Genomic DNA, 12,593 nt, shown 5'->3' on the forward strand with positions numbered 1-12,593 from the left:
ATATTCTGACTTTATTCTTGATATATTCTAGCTTTATTTTTTTAATATTTTTAATTTAATTGTAATATTCTGACTTTATTCTTGTAATATTATGATTTTATTGCAATATTCTGACTTTATTCTTGTATTATTCTGACTTTATTCTCGTAATATTGTGATTCTTTTTGATATTCTGATATTATTCTTGTAATAGTCTGACTTTATTCTTGTAATATTCTAGCTTTACTCTTTTAATAGTTTTGATTTAATTGTAATATTCTGACTTTATTCTTGTAATATTAAGTTTTGATTGTAATATTATGACTTTATTCTCGTAATATTGTGATTCTTTTTGATATTCTGATATTATTCTTGTAATAGTCTGACATTATTCTTGTAATATTCTGACTTTATTCTTGTAATATTCTAGCTTTATTATTTTAATATTTTTAATTTAATTGTAATATTCTGACTTTAGTCTTGTAATATTATGATTTTATTGCAATATTCTGACTTTATTCCTGTAATATTCTGACTTTATTATCGTAATATTGTGATTCTTTTTGATATTCTGACTTTATTCTTGTAATATTCTGACTTTATTCTTGTAATATTCTAGCTTTACTCTTTTAATAGTTTTGATTTTATGTAATATTCTGACTTTATTCTTGTAATATTCTGAGTTTATTCTTGTAATAATGTGATTTTATGTAATATTCTGATTTTATTGTAATATTCTGACTTTATTCTTGTAATATTCTGATTTTATTGTAATATTCTGACGTTATTCTCGTAATATTTTTATATATATATCGTCTCCCCTCAGAGCCTGATACTTAATTGTAATTATTTAACTCGAGTTTTGTCATTTTTAATAATAACAACATTCCGTTTTCTCTCCAGGAAGCGGGGGAAGTTGTTCTCCGCCAGGTGGCGCTGGAGCTCGCCGTGGCCCCGGTGTTTGGAATCTCCCTCCCCGCCGGAGCTGACCTCGTTCCGGGCGATGACAGCTTCCTGCGGCCGGTGGCGCCCCTGGTGGCCGCGGCAGGATGTGCAGAAGGAGGCGGGCTGTCACACACTCGCTGCCCGGTATGCGAGGACTCGGTTGCCGGAGTGAATCTGTCTTTATTCAGCCGGAGGACCGGAGGTGGCAGGCGGACCGCGGTGAGTGGAGGAGCACCGGAGCTCCGGAGGAGGGCGGGGAAGTTGGTGTTGTGTGGCCGGAGTTTGGTTCCTGTGAAGCGGCTGAAGTCGTCCCAGCGATACGTGTCACTTTGGGAAGAACGTCACGCCAGACTCCGTTGGAAGATCCGGCACTTTGAGGTTGCAACGCGTAAAGGGAGCATTTCAAGCTATGGAAGCCAGGAACTAAAGCAACTTTCGGATTGAACCGTCGATGGTCTTTAGTTCGGCGCATTTAATCCCGCACCTAGCATCACGCATTTCGGTGAAAACATCAACTTTAACAACCGTCCCGCACTTGTTGACACGCACCGTCGCGGTTGCGGGAGGTCGCGGGGCCAACGGCTGAGGCAGTTTTCAAAGTGAAAATATTACCGTTAAACTTACGTGTAGCCGTTTCGGAAATATGCCGAATTAAAGAGTGAATTCTCCCGATGCATTCGTCTCCATTTTTCCCACTTCCAGCTGCTTCCTGTTTTCCCGGGACTCGAGGTAACAAGAAGTGGAGAATTTTGCAACGGGGTTTTGTATGAGCTGCTCAGCCTGCAGCCTGAGTGGATGTGAAAAGTAAACTTATGTAGAATAAGTAAATATTCGATCACACCCAGCCTAAGTAAACACAATGCAAAGTAACTAATGTTGATTTTAATTTAGAATTTAGTCAAATTACCTTTCAACCACTAAAGTTAAATAACCAATATCTTCACCTCTTATCTTCTCTTTTGATAAATATTACATAGTTTGAGATTTGCTATAAGTTGTTTTTAATCAGGTTTCTAATCACATCCTGGTTTATTCTGTAGGAAGGAGGAGGAATTCAGATTTTTCAACCTCTTGAGTCTAAATGAATGTTTTTCCCAAATTCGATGACACTCCCTCAAACTGAGATTTCAGATATCACAGAAAAATATAGTTTATGAGGCCACCTTGACCTTTGACCTTTTAAAAACTACGAAAAAACCAAGTGAATGCTTGTGCTGAATCTCAAAGGATTCCTTATCTGTCGTTCCAGAGGGGAAATGAGCAACAGGATGGAGGGTTCGGCGGTGCCAGGCGGGGGGGCGAACGGACCGGTGGCGGCGCCCAGCAGCCCGGTGAGGTCCGGCATGGGCCCGCCGCTGGCTCCACAGGAGCTGGGAGACCCGCCGCAGTCGTCCCTGACAGACGTCACCCAGATGTGGATCAAGTTTGCCAAGACCTTCGCCCTCATCCTGCCCATCTACATCCTGGGGTACTTTGAGTTCAGCTTCAGCTGGGTTCTGATCGGACTGGCGGCGTTGTTCTACTGGAGGAAGAACCACGGCGCTCAGGACTACAGGATCAACCGTGCCTTAGCGTTCATGGACCACGAGGAGAAAGCCACGAAGCAGAGCGTGCCTACGACTGAGCTGCCACCGTGGGTGAGTCAACCCTCGTTATGTTCCCAGTGTAATCACTGGCTTGTCCCAGCTGCTTTGGTAATTTGACTCCGGTTTAAAGCTCCACCTCTCAAGCCTCCATGTGGGATGTCATCACCGACTGGTTGCCTGCCAAACGGACTGAGGGGGGTAATTGAATTAGCTGCCATGTCTTCCCACTGACGATACAAATACTTTTCCATGGGAAACTCCAGAGTAGCTCTGGTCTAATTCAAGCCACAATGATGTTTCATTCAACACTGGTAAACAATATGAGCCTTTCACAGACATATCAGCGTTTATATGTTTGCCGATATCGGCCAATATCAAAGCTGCAAGAAATATGTACATTTATGGTTATTTTCTAAAAGAGACACAACGCCAGATTCGCTCTCAGCTACTCTGGCTCCCCCTACAGGTATGACGGGTAATTCACGTGCATTTTCATTGACAAGCTAACGGAGATGTCGTGATGTCCACAATGAGAATGGCGAGCTAGCTGTCTCCTATCGTCAGCTGCCTCAGGTTGTTGGTGTGTGATGTAAAGCAGGTTGTAATGTTCCAGCACCGAACTCCAGGGTTACATAGTGTAGCTCCAGGCCTCTAGGGGGCGCTGTGGCAATGACAGACCTCCCTTTTATAAGTCAGTGCATTATCAAAATGATTTTAAAGCGTAAAGCATAAAAACTGCCTTGTGTTGCTTTATTGCCGGCTCTATGTATTTGGTTATACTTGTATTTTTTATACATTTGCTGATATATCGGCATCAGTATTTTTTTACTCCTGCACGTGAGGTGTTCACGTGCATTGGGAACTTTAGCTACACCGTAATACCTGTCTCAAGACTTGCCAGTCAGTCCTACCGGATTTGAAATTGGTGACTTACGCTCACATTTTCACTTCAGTCACCACCAAAGGAATGTTTGGGCAGAGTAGCTGCCAACAAATGGAGACAAGTAATAGCTGATAGATGGCTGGTTTCCCCTTATGTCACAACATTAGGTCCCAAGCGACAGAAAACAAACTCCGCTGCTCGTCACGTTCCACCCTGAGCTCGACTCTTTATGATGACTTCCATCCCGTCATCTGCCAGAGGGTGTAGCTGGGTTATGAATAATTCACACATGGCCCTGTCGAGCCTCAGGCCTCCACAGGCCGGCAGTGTGAAGCAGCAGGGTCATCACACCTGTGCTACTTGTCACTTCCTGTATTCACCCCTTTGGTTTGGCGTGGTCGTCACAGAGAGAACACGGCGTGGAGACCTTCAACATGCTGAAGCTGCCTGTCTGAGGTCTGAGAAGGCATCTGTGTTTCCAACAGGATTAGATTCTGCTCGGGTCCGTAGCTCAGCAGGAAGATTTTATTGTAAAACATCCACTATGTTTGTCTCTACAGAGGGTGTGCTATTGTCAAAAATATCATATTCATGATACCAGCCTGAGTTTTACTTGATATCAAATCAGACAGGAAATCAATGGAATGACACATCACTACCACTGACCTCTTTCAGGAACTATAACAGTTTCTAAACCTTCAGTTATGCAGCATTTCAACCTTTTAGAAACCACACAAATCTTCAATTATCCATTTCCAGTCTTGTGAGGTTTACAGCTGCCTCTGTGATGGAGATGAAAGGCCTCTGTTCTGCAGCGACATTTTCACGTAATCGACGATGATGCAGGAAAAAGTGGTGAGAGGTTGGCAGGATGCCAGGCAGACACACACAGCCCCCCCCACCCCTCACCCCACCCCATCGCAGATCATCCCATCAACACATCCATTATCACACAGACCTTGAGAGAAGTGGTGCTCAGCAAAAAGCAGAAAGACACACAGCAGCTGCCCAGTTGTCGTGTTGGGAGTCGGTCGAGTCTTTGTCCGGGAGGCTGCTTGTTTGTTTCACAGATGTTCACAGATGTTTTAATCCTCAAACAACGTGACTCGTAGCATTTGGATGTGACGGTGCTAATTGACAGCTCTTTGTTTGGCTGATCAGAGGGAAATTGAGAAATCGGTGAAAGGATGTCAAGGGATTAATAATCAGCAACTGGGCCAAACAATCAGCGGTGAACTTTGACCCCTGGGACACATTGTGTGTCCTGTCCTTCATACAAGATACTTTATCTTTCAACCTCCGGCAGACTAACCTCAAAACTCAATGACTAGAAGCTCATTGAAAGTCTTTATTTTGTTCTTTAACTGAATCAAAACCACGCTATCTAGTTTCTGGCCGACACAGGAGTGACATTAAATGTTTAGTCTGTAAAACTTCCAAACATTATTTAAAGGAAATCAGAAATCGCTTGTTCTTCACTGCTCTAAAAACAGTACTAACTTACTTAGTGGCACCACTGTAGTTATGGAGCAGCGAAGAAGAAGAATTGAACTCTGGGAAAAGAAACTTAATTGAAACGAACATAGTTTACAGACGTGGTTTCAGATCGGTTTGGTATAGTCGCCTATGCCTGACCAAGCAGATTCAGCTGTATGGGAGGCATTTCTGATGAAATAGACTTTTTGATTGATTCCTTTCCCATTTTAGTTAATGACAAATTAAATGCTTTCCCTCAAATTCAGAGGGAACAATGAAAGGGATGGGAACTGATACGATTTTTGTCGTCCCACTCCCTGAACCCAAACTCAACTCAACGCTGGATATTACCCATGATAGTTTAAAAGGATTCCTGCTGAATATTGTTTTTTAATAACTTCAGAGTCTTTTTAACTGATCTCAGTTCAGCTTCACTCTTCAGCTGGAGCTGGTTGTGACAGTTGAAGCTGTGACCCTGAGTCAGCTCTTCTCACAGGAGATGGAACCCACTCACCAGAGTCACAGAGCACAGACGCTCAGGGAGAGAAGGAGGAAACTTCCTCAACGTTCAGAGTCGAATGTTTGAAGCTGCTTCAAGTAAAGAAAGTTGGATGGTGTTGTTTTAAGATACAAGATTCACCTTTAGTGGCAGACCCCATAGAAAATTGTGGTTAAAAACGTTGTCAACATGTAAAATCAACAAAATGAACCACATGTGCGATGTAGTCCTTCGAGCCTGTCGTCTCTCTGTCTTGGCTCTCTCTGTAAATATGCCTGGAATGAGGCTTGATGGGCCGTGTGGGCAGCGGATCATCGCTCGCTGGCCAAGAATCCCTGCGGTAATGGTACGGTTGTTCTTCTGAGGACAAACTGACACTGCACAACTTCCTCACGGCTGCCAGACACGCACAAATCTGCACCAGCAAAGACCTTTTCAGGACAAAAACACTGTGCTGTTGGTCTCACTGACTATTTAAAAGTGGAGACTGAGTTTAACGAGGAACCGTCTCCTTCATGAGTCACGACAATAACCAAGATAACTCTGTAGAATAAACAGGAACATGAATCTACCACCGAAGATATGTCTCAGATGTTTCACAGAATCTGAGACTATTCATATTCCTTATTTTAAGCATTGTACGGGTCATTGTAAGGTCAACAGTTGTTTGTGGCTTGCATTTTTGCCTTTACTTGTCAGCTCTTATTTTCCTAAATCTGCATTTAAATTAATAATAATGATAATAATTACTGCAGTATTTTTTGCATCAATGGTTGAGTTTATATCCACATATTGTTCCTGCCTTGTGAGCTCAGTGAGGAGCTGTGACACATAGTTGATGCTGAAGAGTTTAAAAGCTCAACCTTCACTCAGGAGTAACAATCTGTCTTTAAACATTTATGATTTATCATCATCGATATCGACTGATATGAACATTTTTATATTGATCTAATTGTTGGCTGTATATTCTATGAGCTAAGGCCACCAGGACTCTTTAAACTCCTGTTTGTTATGTTGAGTTTATCGTTACAGTTAAAGTGATAAAAGTATCATTGAGTTTATCAGTACTTTGGATTGTGATTGATTTATCACATTTGACCTCATCAGGAGAAGTGACAGCAGAGCACACAACAACAAAACACACAAATTAAAGGTTGCATTGTAATGTAAATCCATGACGTCCCACATATATACTTTACACAGGGCTGCAGTGATGTCTGTGTATTTATTCATGAGTGTGTGATTGTGTTTTTTGGATTTCAACCAATCCTCTAGTGTAAGAAAACAATGACAACTGAAATGGCACTAGAGTAGAAACCTCAACGCCCATGAAACTATATTTAAATCCACTAGATCTAGATTTTTATTTGGATGAGTTCTTCCCTGACCCAGATCGCGTCTTCTATTATGTTCCACTCATCATGTGATTAAATATGTGCTGCTGTTGTTCGGGTGGAGTTTAAAGTATTCTTCATCAGTCGTTATTGTGGTTTACTTTAAATTAAAAATCTTAAACAAACATTGGTAACTCCCAGTTGTAGTGTTGCACATTGTACAAGTAAAATAAGAAATAATGACATATGCAGCATGTGCGTAAATATGTTTCTTCTCTTTTCCTTGTGGTGTTCATTTCTTTATTGTTGTGTTTGTAAAAGTTGCCTTTAGCTTTCTGTGTCTTTCTACAAACTTTTAACTTCCTGCCTCGTCCGCACCAGCTTTTGTTTACTTTAAAATCGTGTGTATGTGTGAATATATGTGTGTCTTAATGTGCACAACATATATTTTATATTTGTTAATTACTTTTAATGTGCAAAACAGAACTAGTCAGTCAGATGATTGACCAGCAATATCAGGACAAGTTCATTTTTCAGCAGAACTGCTACACAGCAGTATTAGTTCTGGAATCTCTAATTGCTGACGTGTCTGGATTGTTGTGTTGCTGTGTGAGTCAGTGTGGCTGTGTGGTTGTACTGGACAGTTTCTAGGTGTGGATGTGTGTCACTGAAGCAGGAAACGTTGAGTCAAGCTCAGCTAAACCTTTTCCCTCGGCAGCCGAACGTTCACACAGTCGGACTCTGCCATCGTCCTCTCTCTGCTAAAAACAAAACAACTCATAAAACAGTTTGGAAAGTTATAAAACCGCAGGGTAACTGTGTCTCTGAGGTTCCCCCCCCCTCTCTTCCTCCTCCTCCTCCCTCTCTCGGTCTCCGTGTACTCGTGTGACTCGGCGTTGGGTGGGGCCTCCCTGTTCCTGTGATGTGCCAAAGGGCCGGGCTCTGCAGCAGCGGGGGGGGGGGGAACAATGTGGAGGAACAGAACGGCCTTGTGCTGCTTTCACCTGCACGCCTCCCAGTGTCCAGTCCTCTGTCCCACTGTACTTTGAATAGATTTGAATTTAAATGTTGGCAACCTCTCTGCTGTGTGCACTGCAAAAAAGGAATTTCAAGAAAGTAAAAAATGCCTTGTATCAAGAAAATAAGTCTTATTTTTATCTCTTTTTTTTGCTCAAAAAGAATATTAATCTTGTCAAGCATGTTTTGATTAGAAAAATTATCTCATTTTAAGAAAGTATGCCTTACTTTTTCTTGATTAGATATACCAGCTAATTTTGAGCTAGAATGAACCAGAAACAGAGTATAACAATGTTTTACAATTAAACCCAGGGCAGTGACAAGATTATTTGCCTTATTTTAAGAGCAAGACCATTTGCACAACTTCCCAATTTAAGATTTTATTTTCATTGCAGGGCAGAACCTGCTGCTTCATATCTAACATATTAAGATGACAGCAGACTGGTCTATACAACACACAACATAATACAAATAACCATGCTGAATGAAAAGTGCATGGCCCATAAACAAAACAAAATGAAAAAACGGCCAAAATGATATGACCCTTGACTCAATTGCGTCCTGAATCACAAAAGAACATGCAGTATCCTGAAGCATCGGTATCTGACTGCTAATTGATTGTTCATCTGAAGAAGAAAGACTCATGAAACAACAAAATTGACGGTCAAGAAGCACAGTTTGTGGCAAACACATTAAACAGTGCGCCTTTTACAGTCCATCAGATGAGGCTCTGTGTAGCCCAAGCACATCTCCCAAATAATATTTTGTAGGGACATATGTCACATCCTTGGGAGTATAACTATAATATGGAGTGAAATCTACTAGATTATCAGATGCTATGAGTTCAGTTGCTTGTGCCATGTTTGGAATCTCTATTGTATATGCCATGTAATTTCCATCATAGCGAACAGTAGTATGCTGCTGCAACTCAAAACAATATAATGATGAGTTAATTTCATAGATATTTGCTGATCTGAGTTTCTTGAACTACTAAGTATCTGTAACCAAATTGAAAACGACACGATGCAAGAGTCGCTCTCGGCCGCCACAATCTGGGTGATGGATCGAGATAAGTCTCTAGGAAGTCAGACAACAACGTCATCAGATGTGGAAACTTTTGGCTCCCGTAAGATAAGAGTCAAGATCCACAGCCTTTTGAGATTTACCAACCAGCATATCAGCATCATGTGGTATAATTGACACCACTATGTGCTCATTATGAGATGGCATTATTACAATTTATTTAGGGCTGGGCAAGTTAACTCGTTTTAATCGAGTTAACTCAAGTGATGAGTTAACTCGATTAATTATTTTATCTCGCATTAACTCAGGTTTGATTATTTATTGTTTTATTGTGAAAGTCAGGCTTTTATTTTGTGAAAGTCTGTTGCTGACTGCTGCAGAACAGGAAAAAAGAAAATAATTGGCAGATAAACAATCCAGTTAACTCATCACTTGAGTTAACTCGATTAAAACGAGTTAACTTGCCCAGCCCTAAATGTAATGCAACAACAGGGGATGCAACACCCCACAGAGGCTTTTCATCATTTTAGATTTGAACATCTATAAAACCCACTTTAATAAAATGTCGCAGTAGACAGAAGCCGACTACAGACGGGCTGTGGTCGGCTGTGTAATCATATTTCATATCTTTCCATCCTTAAGCACACAGGAGCACGTTTCCTGGATGTGCAGTGTGTCCTCCTCACGTCCTCCACGGTCTCTCTCTCTCTTTCTTTGAGACTAAATATAGACGGGAGCACAGCAGCAGTGAGCAACTGTCTCTTTGTGCAGGTTTTCTGGTTCCTGGGCCCTTCAGCTCCTTTCTGCAGTCTGAAGGAAGCAGCTCTCCTTGTTGTGTTGGCTGTCACCTTGAAAAGGAGGATCTCTAATAATAGCAATAATAAATTGAGCTTGTATAGCTCCTTTCAAGAGAATCAATACACCGTATGATAAACAGCACGAGTGAAAGGGTGGAGCGTTAACTGGCCTTGGTGAGCCTGTGGTGTTTGAGGAGGTTCTTGAAGATGTCCAGAGATTTCTGCAGGGAGAAAGTTGACAGCCGGATTTTGTTGCTTATTTATTCTGCAAGTTATGACAGAAAATGCACCTTTGTCAGTTGTTCTTTAAATAAGAACCTGACCGATTCATTGGTTGCCTGGTAATATTTCTTGATGAGCCTTTCACTGACTTATCGGCACCAGTGTGTGTGTTTGCCTATATCTGAAAACTTCTATTTTACAAAACAGACAAATATTTACATTTATGATTCTTCTCAATGTCTCCTTATAATACAGTTTGTGGTTAAACTGACAAATATCAAGCCTGAATTCCATTTCTTTGCTGTAACTGTTCGATACCAACATCTGAGGAGTCTTTACCAATATTTTCCTGTTTAATATTTAGTCCAATTAGTAAGTTTCTTTACTACTTAATATTGGCATCGGCAAAAAATTCCACATCAGTCTCGCCCTCACACACACACACACACTCTTTTTGTCGGGGGTGTGGCTGGAAAAGGGAGGTTAGGATTTCCACTCAGCTGTTACATAGTTGAACTGTGAGTCTTACCCTCCTGACACACACACACACACACCCACACACACACACACACCCACACACACATTAAAGGAAGGGATGCTCCTGTCGAGTACGATCACCCATTGGTTCCTGATCTTTTACATGAACTCAGAAATGTCTCGTCCCGAACCCGAGGGCCCGGCAGGAGACACACGTCTTTGCAGTGAGTCAGATCCAAAAGCTGGTTTTGAGGTTAGGCGGCGTCCAGGCTGAAAACAGAGCTGCAATAAAAAGGAAAAGAGAGCAAGGGTCTGTGCTGGTGTGGGCGTGTTGCTACAGGCAGATGAAATATGATCCAGGAAGAAGATGCACTGCAGGAGGGGGGGGCGCTGTTCTACTGAGCAGGACCAGAGCTTTCAGATTTCCCAACAACAGCAGATGGAAAAAGGGAAAAAGACTGATGGTTTATGGTTTTTCTGTTGCTGTGAAAAAGAGAAACTGTTCCCAGTTTGATGAGGAAATGTCTCAGTTTCCTTTCTGTGTCTCTCTGTAGGTTTTAGAAAATCTTATATATCATGGATAAATAAATAAATTTGACTTTTAATCTGCAATAATCAGCTGCCTGTCAGGACCTTCTTATTTCCTGTTCACTTTATTTTTGAAAGAACATCATTTGCTATTTGGCTCTTTTAGTTTGAATTCACCTTTTTAGTCATATACTCAGTCTTCCTGCTTCTCTACTGTTTCCCTCACAAGTTGGAAAGATCGTGTCTCCAGATCCATGATATCGTTTTAATTGCCACGTTGCAACAGACGCAGCAATGCACAGAGCAGGGACGGACCACAGCCACATCTGTTGGTCGATTCCACTATCCACAAATTAAGTCAGAATATCCAGAATAGAAACGCTGCCATCTTGTGCCAGTGACGCCCTTTGGAACCGAGTCTGGGCAGGATGGAGCGGCTGTGTCAAGGTTCCACCGATTGCGAGTCAGTGTCATCTGTCAATCAGGGCGTCTCAGTTATTTTTTATGTCATCAAATAACTAATTCAAACCGAACTTGAAAAAACACTGGAGCTGTTCAATGATTTACATAACATTGAACTATAAGTTTAACAGCTAAAGTAACTGCTGTGCTTCTGGAGTCACCTTTTTGTTTGTTTAGGGTTAGTTTTTCTTTTACTTCCTATGTACTTCTTTCTCTGTCCTTGTGGAGTTTAAATTTGAATGTCATCTTCAATAAAGCCTTTTTGTTAAACTATGTGAAAGTTAGGGCGGCTGTGGCTGAGGGGTAGAGTGGTTGTCCTCCAACCTGAAGGTCGGCGGTTCGATCCCCAGTCTGAACCATCTGCATGCCGAAGTGTCCTTGGGCAAGATGCTGAACCCTGAATGGCCCCCCCATAGAATATGGGGAATGCTGCGAATAGATGCACTGTATGAATGTGTGTGTGAATGGGTGAATGTAGAACTGTACTGTAAAGCGCTTTGAGTGGTCATCAAGACTAGAAGAGCGCTATATAAATACAAAACCATTTAAATCCATTTAGCTGTGAAGTCGTCCGTCTTTATTTACAGTCACTGTGGCTTCATGTCGAGTTTCACCTCGAATAAACAAACACAACCAAGTATCTGTGTTCTATTTACATGTTTGGCCACAGAGCTGTAACAGATCCTAACCACCCGTTTTCCTTTGTGGCCACTTATTGCTTTGTGTCTTCAAGACGTCACGAGAGATGTGGTGATGATGTGCGAGTGTTTTCTGACTCCAGGCCCAGCACATGGTACAATAGATTCGTCCCCTGTCTCAAATTACTGAGACGGGAGGGTTCTTTAAAACCAGAGTGACGTCTGTACAACAGAGAAAAAGTATTCAAACCAAACTGTAAAACAAGACGCCCGACTCTGCAGTAGAATGCTCAGGGAGCGAGAGCCTTCTACCAAACCATAACCAGAAAGTCCGGTGTGTGTGTTAGCGTGTGTGCAATTAAATAAACCTGGGTCTAGAGAATTTAAATGTGGTTTCATAGAGAGACTGCAGGGCCTGAGCACAGGTAGGAACTCTACTCAGTGACATTCTGGTTTGTGTTCAGAGCAGGAAGCTTCTCTCCTAACCTCAGCCTGTGGTTTAAATTCAATGTGTTTCTGGCCTCATTCCCGTGCCGCAGGCCGAGGCGTCTGTGCCGAATCCTCCAAGTGTGTCACTTCTGTACCAGGTCACCTCTGCTTCTCCTCACTGTGAGATATCCATCGTTTGTCACAGGACGTTGATGCATCCGCTCGCTGTAGCACGTGTTTAAAAAACCACAGTATTCAGTTGTTTACAGGATTGACTAACAACTGGACGTGAGACAAA

At 41.9% G+C, this 12,593-nt stretch overlaps 1 protein-coding gene across 1 annotated transcript in view; it reads left to right on the forward strand.

Annotated features, from left to right (window-relative positions):
• The first annotated feature begins 1,042 nt into the window (after positions 1-1,042).
• Positions 1,043-12,593, forward strand: part of esyt2a (extended synaptotagmin-like protein 2a) — a 32,977-nt gene continuing 21,426 nt past the window's right edge. The window contains exons 1-2 of the mRNA XM_061083913.1: positions 1,043-1,143; positions 2,174-2,561. Of these exons, the coding sequence (XP_060939896.1) occupies positions 2,181-2,561 (381 nt within the window). The 5' untranslated portion in view covers positions 1,043-1,143; positions 2,174-2,180. The remainder of the gene's footprint in view (positions 1,144-2,173; positions 2,562-12,593) is intronic.

Source organism: Limanda limanda, chromosome 13, assembly GCF_963576545.1.
Source record: "Limanda limanda chromosome 13, fLimLim1.1, whole genome shotgun sequence".
NCBI classification, from domain to species: Eukaryota; Metazoa; Chordata; class Actinopteri; order Pleuronectiformes; family Pleuronectidae; genus Limanda; species Limanda limanda.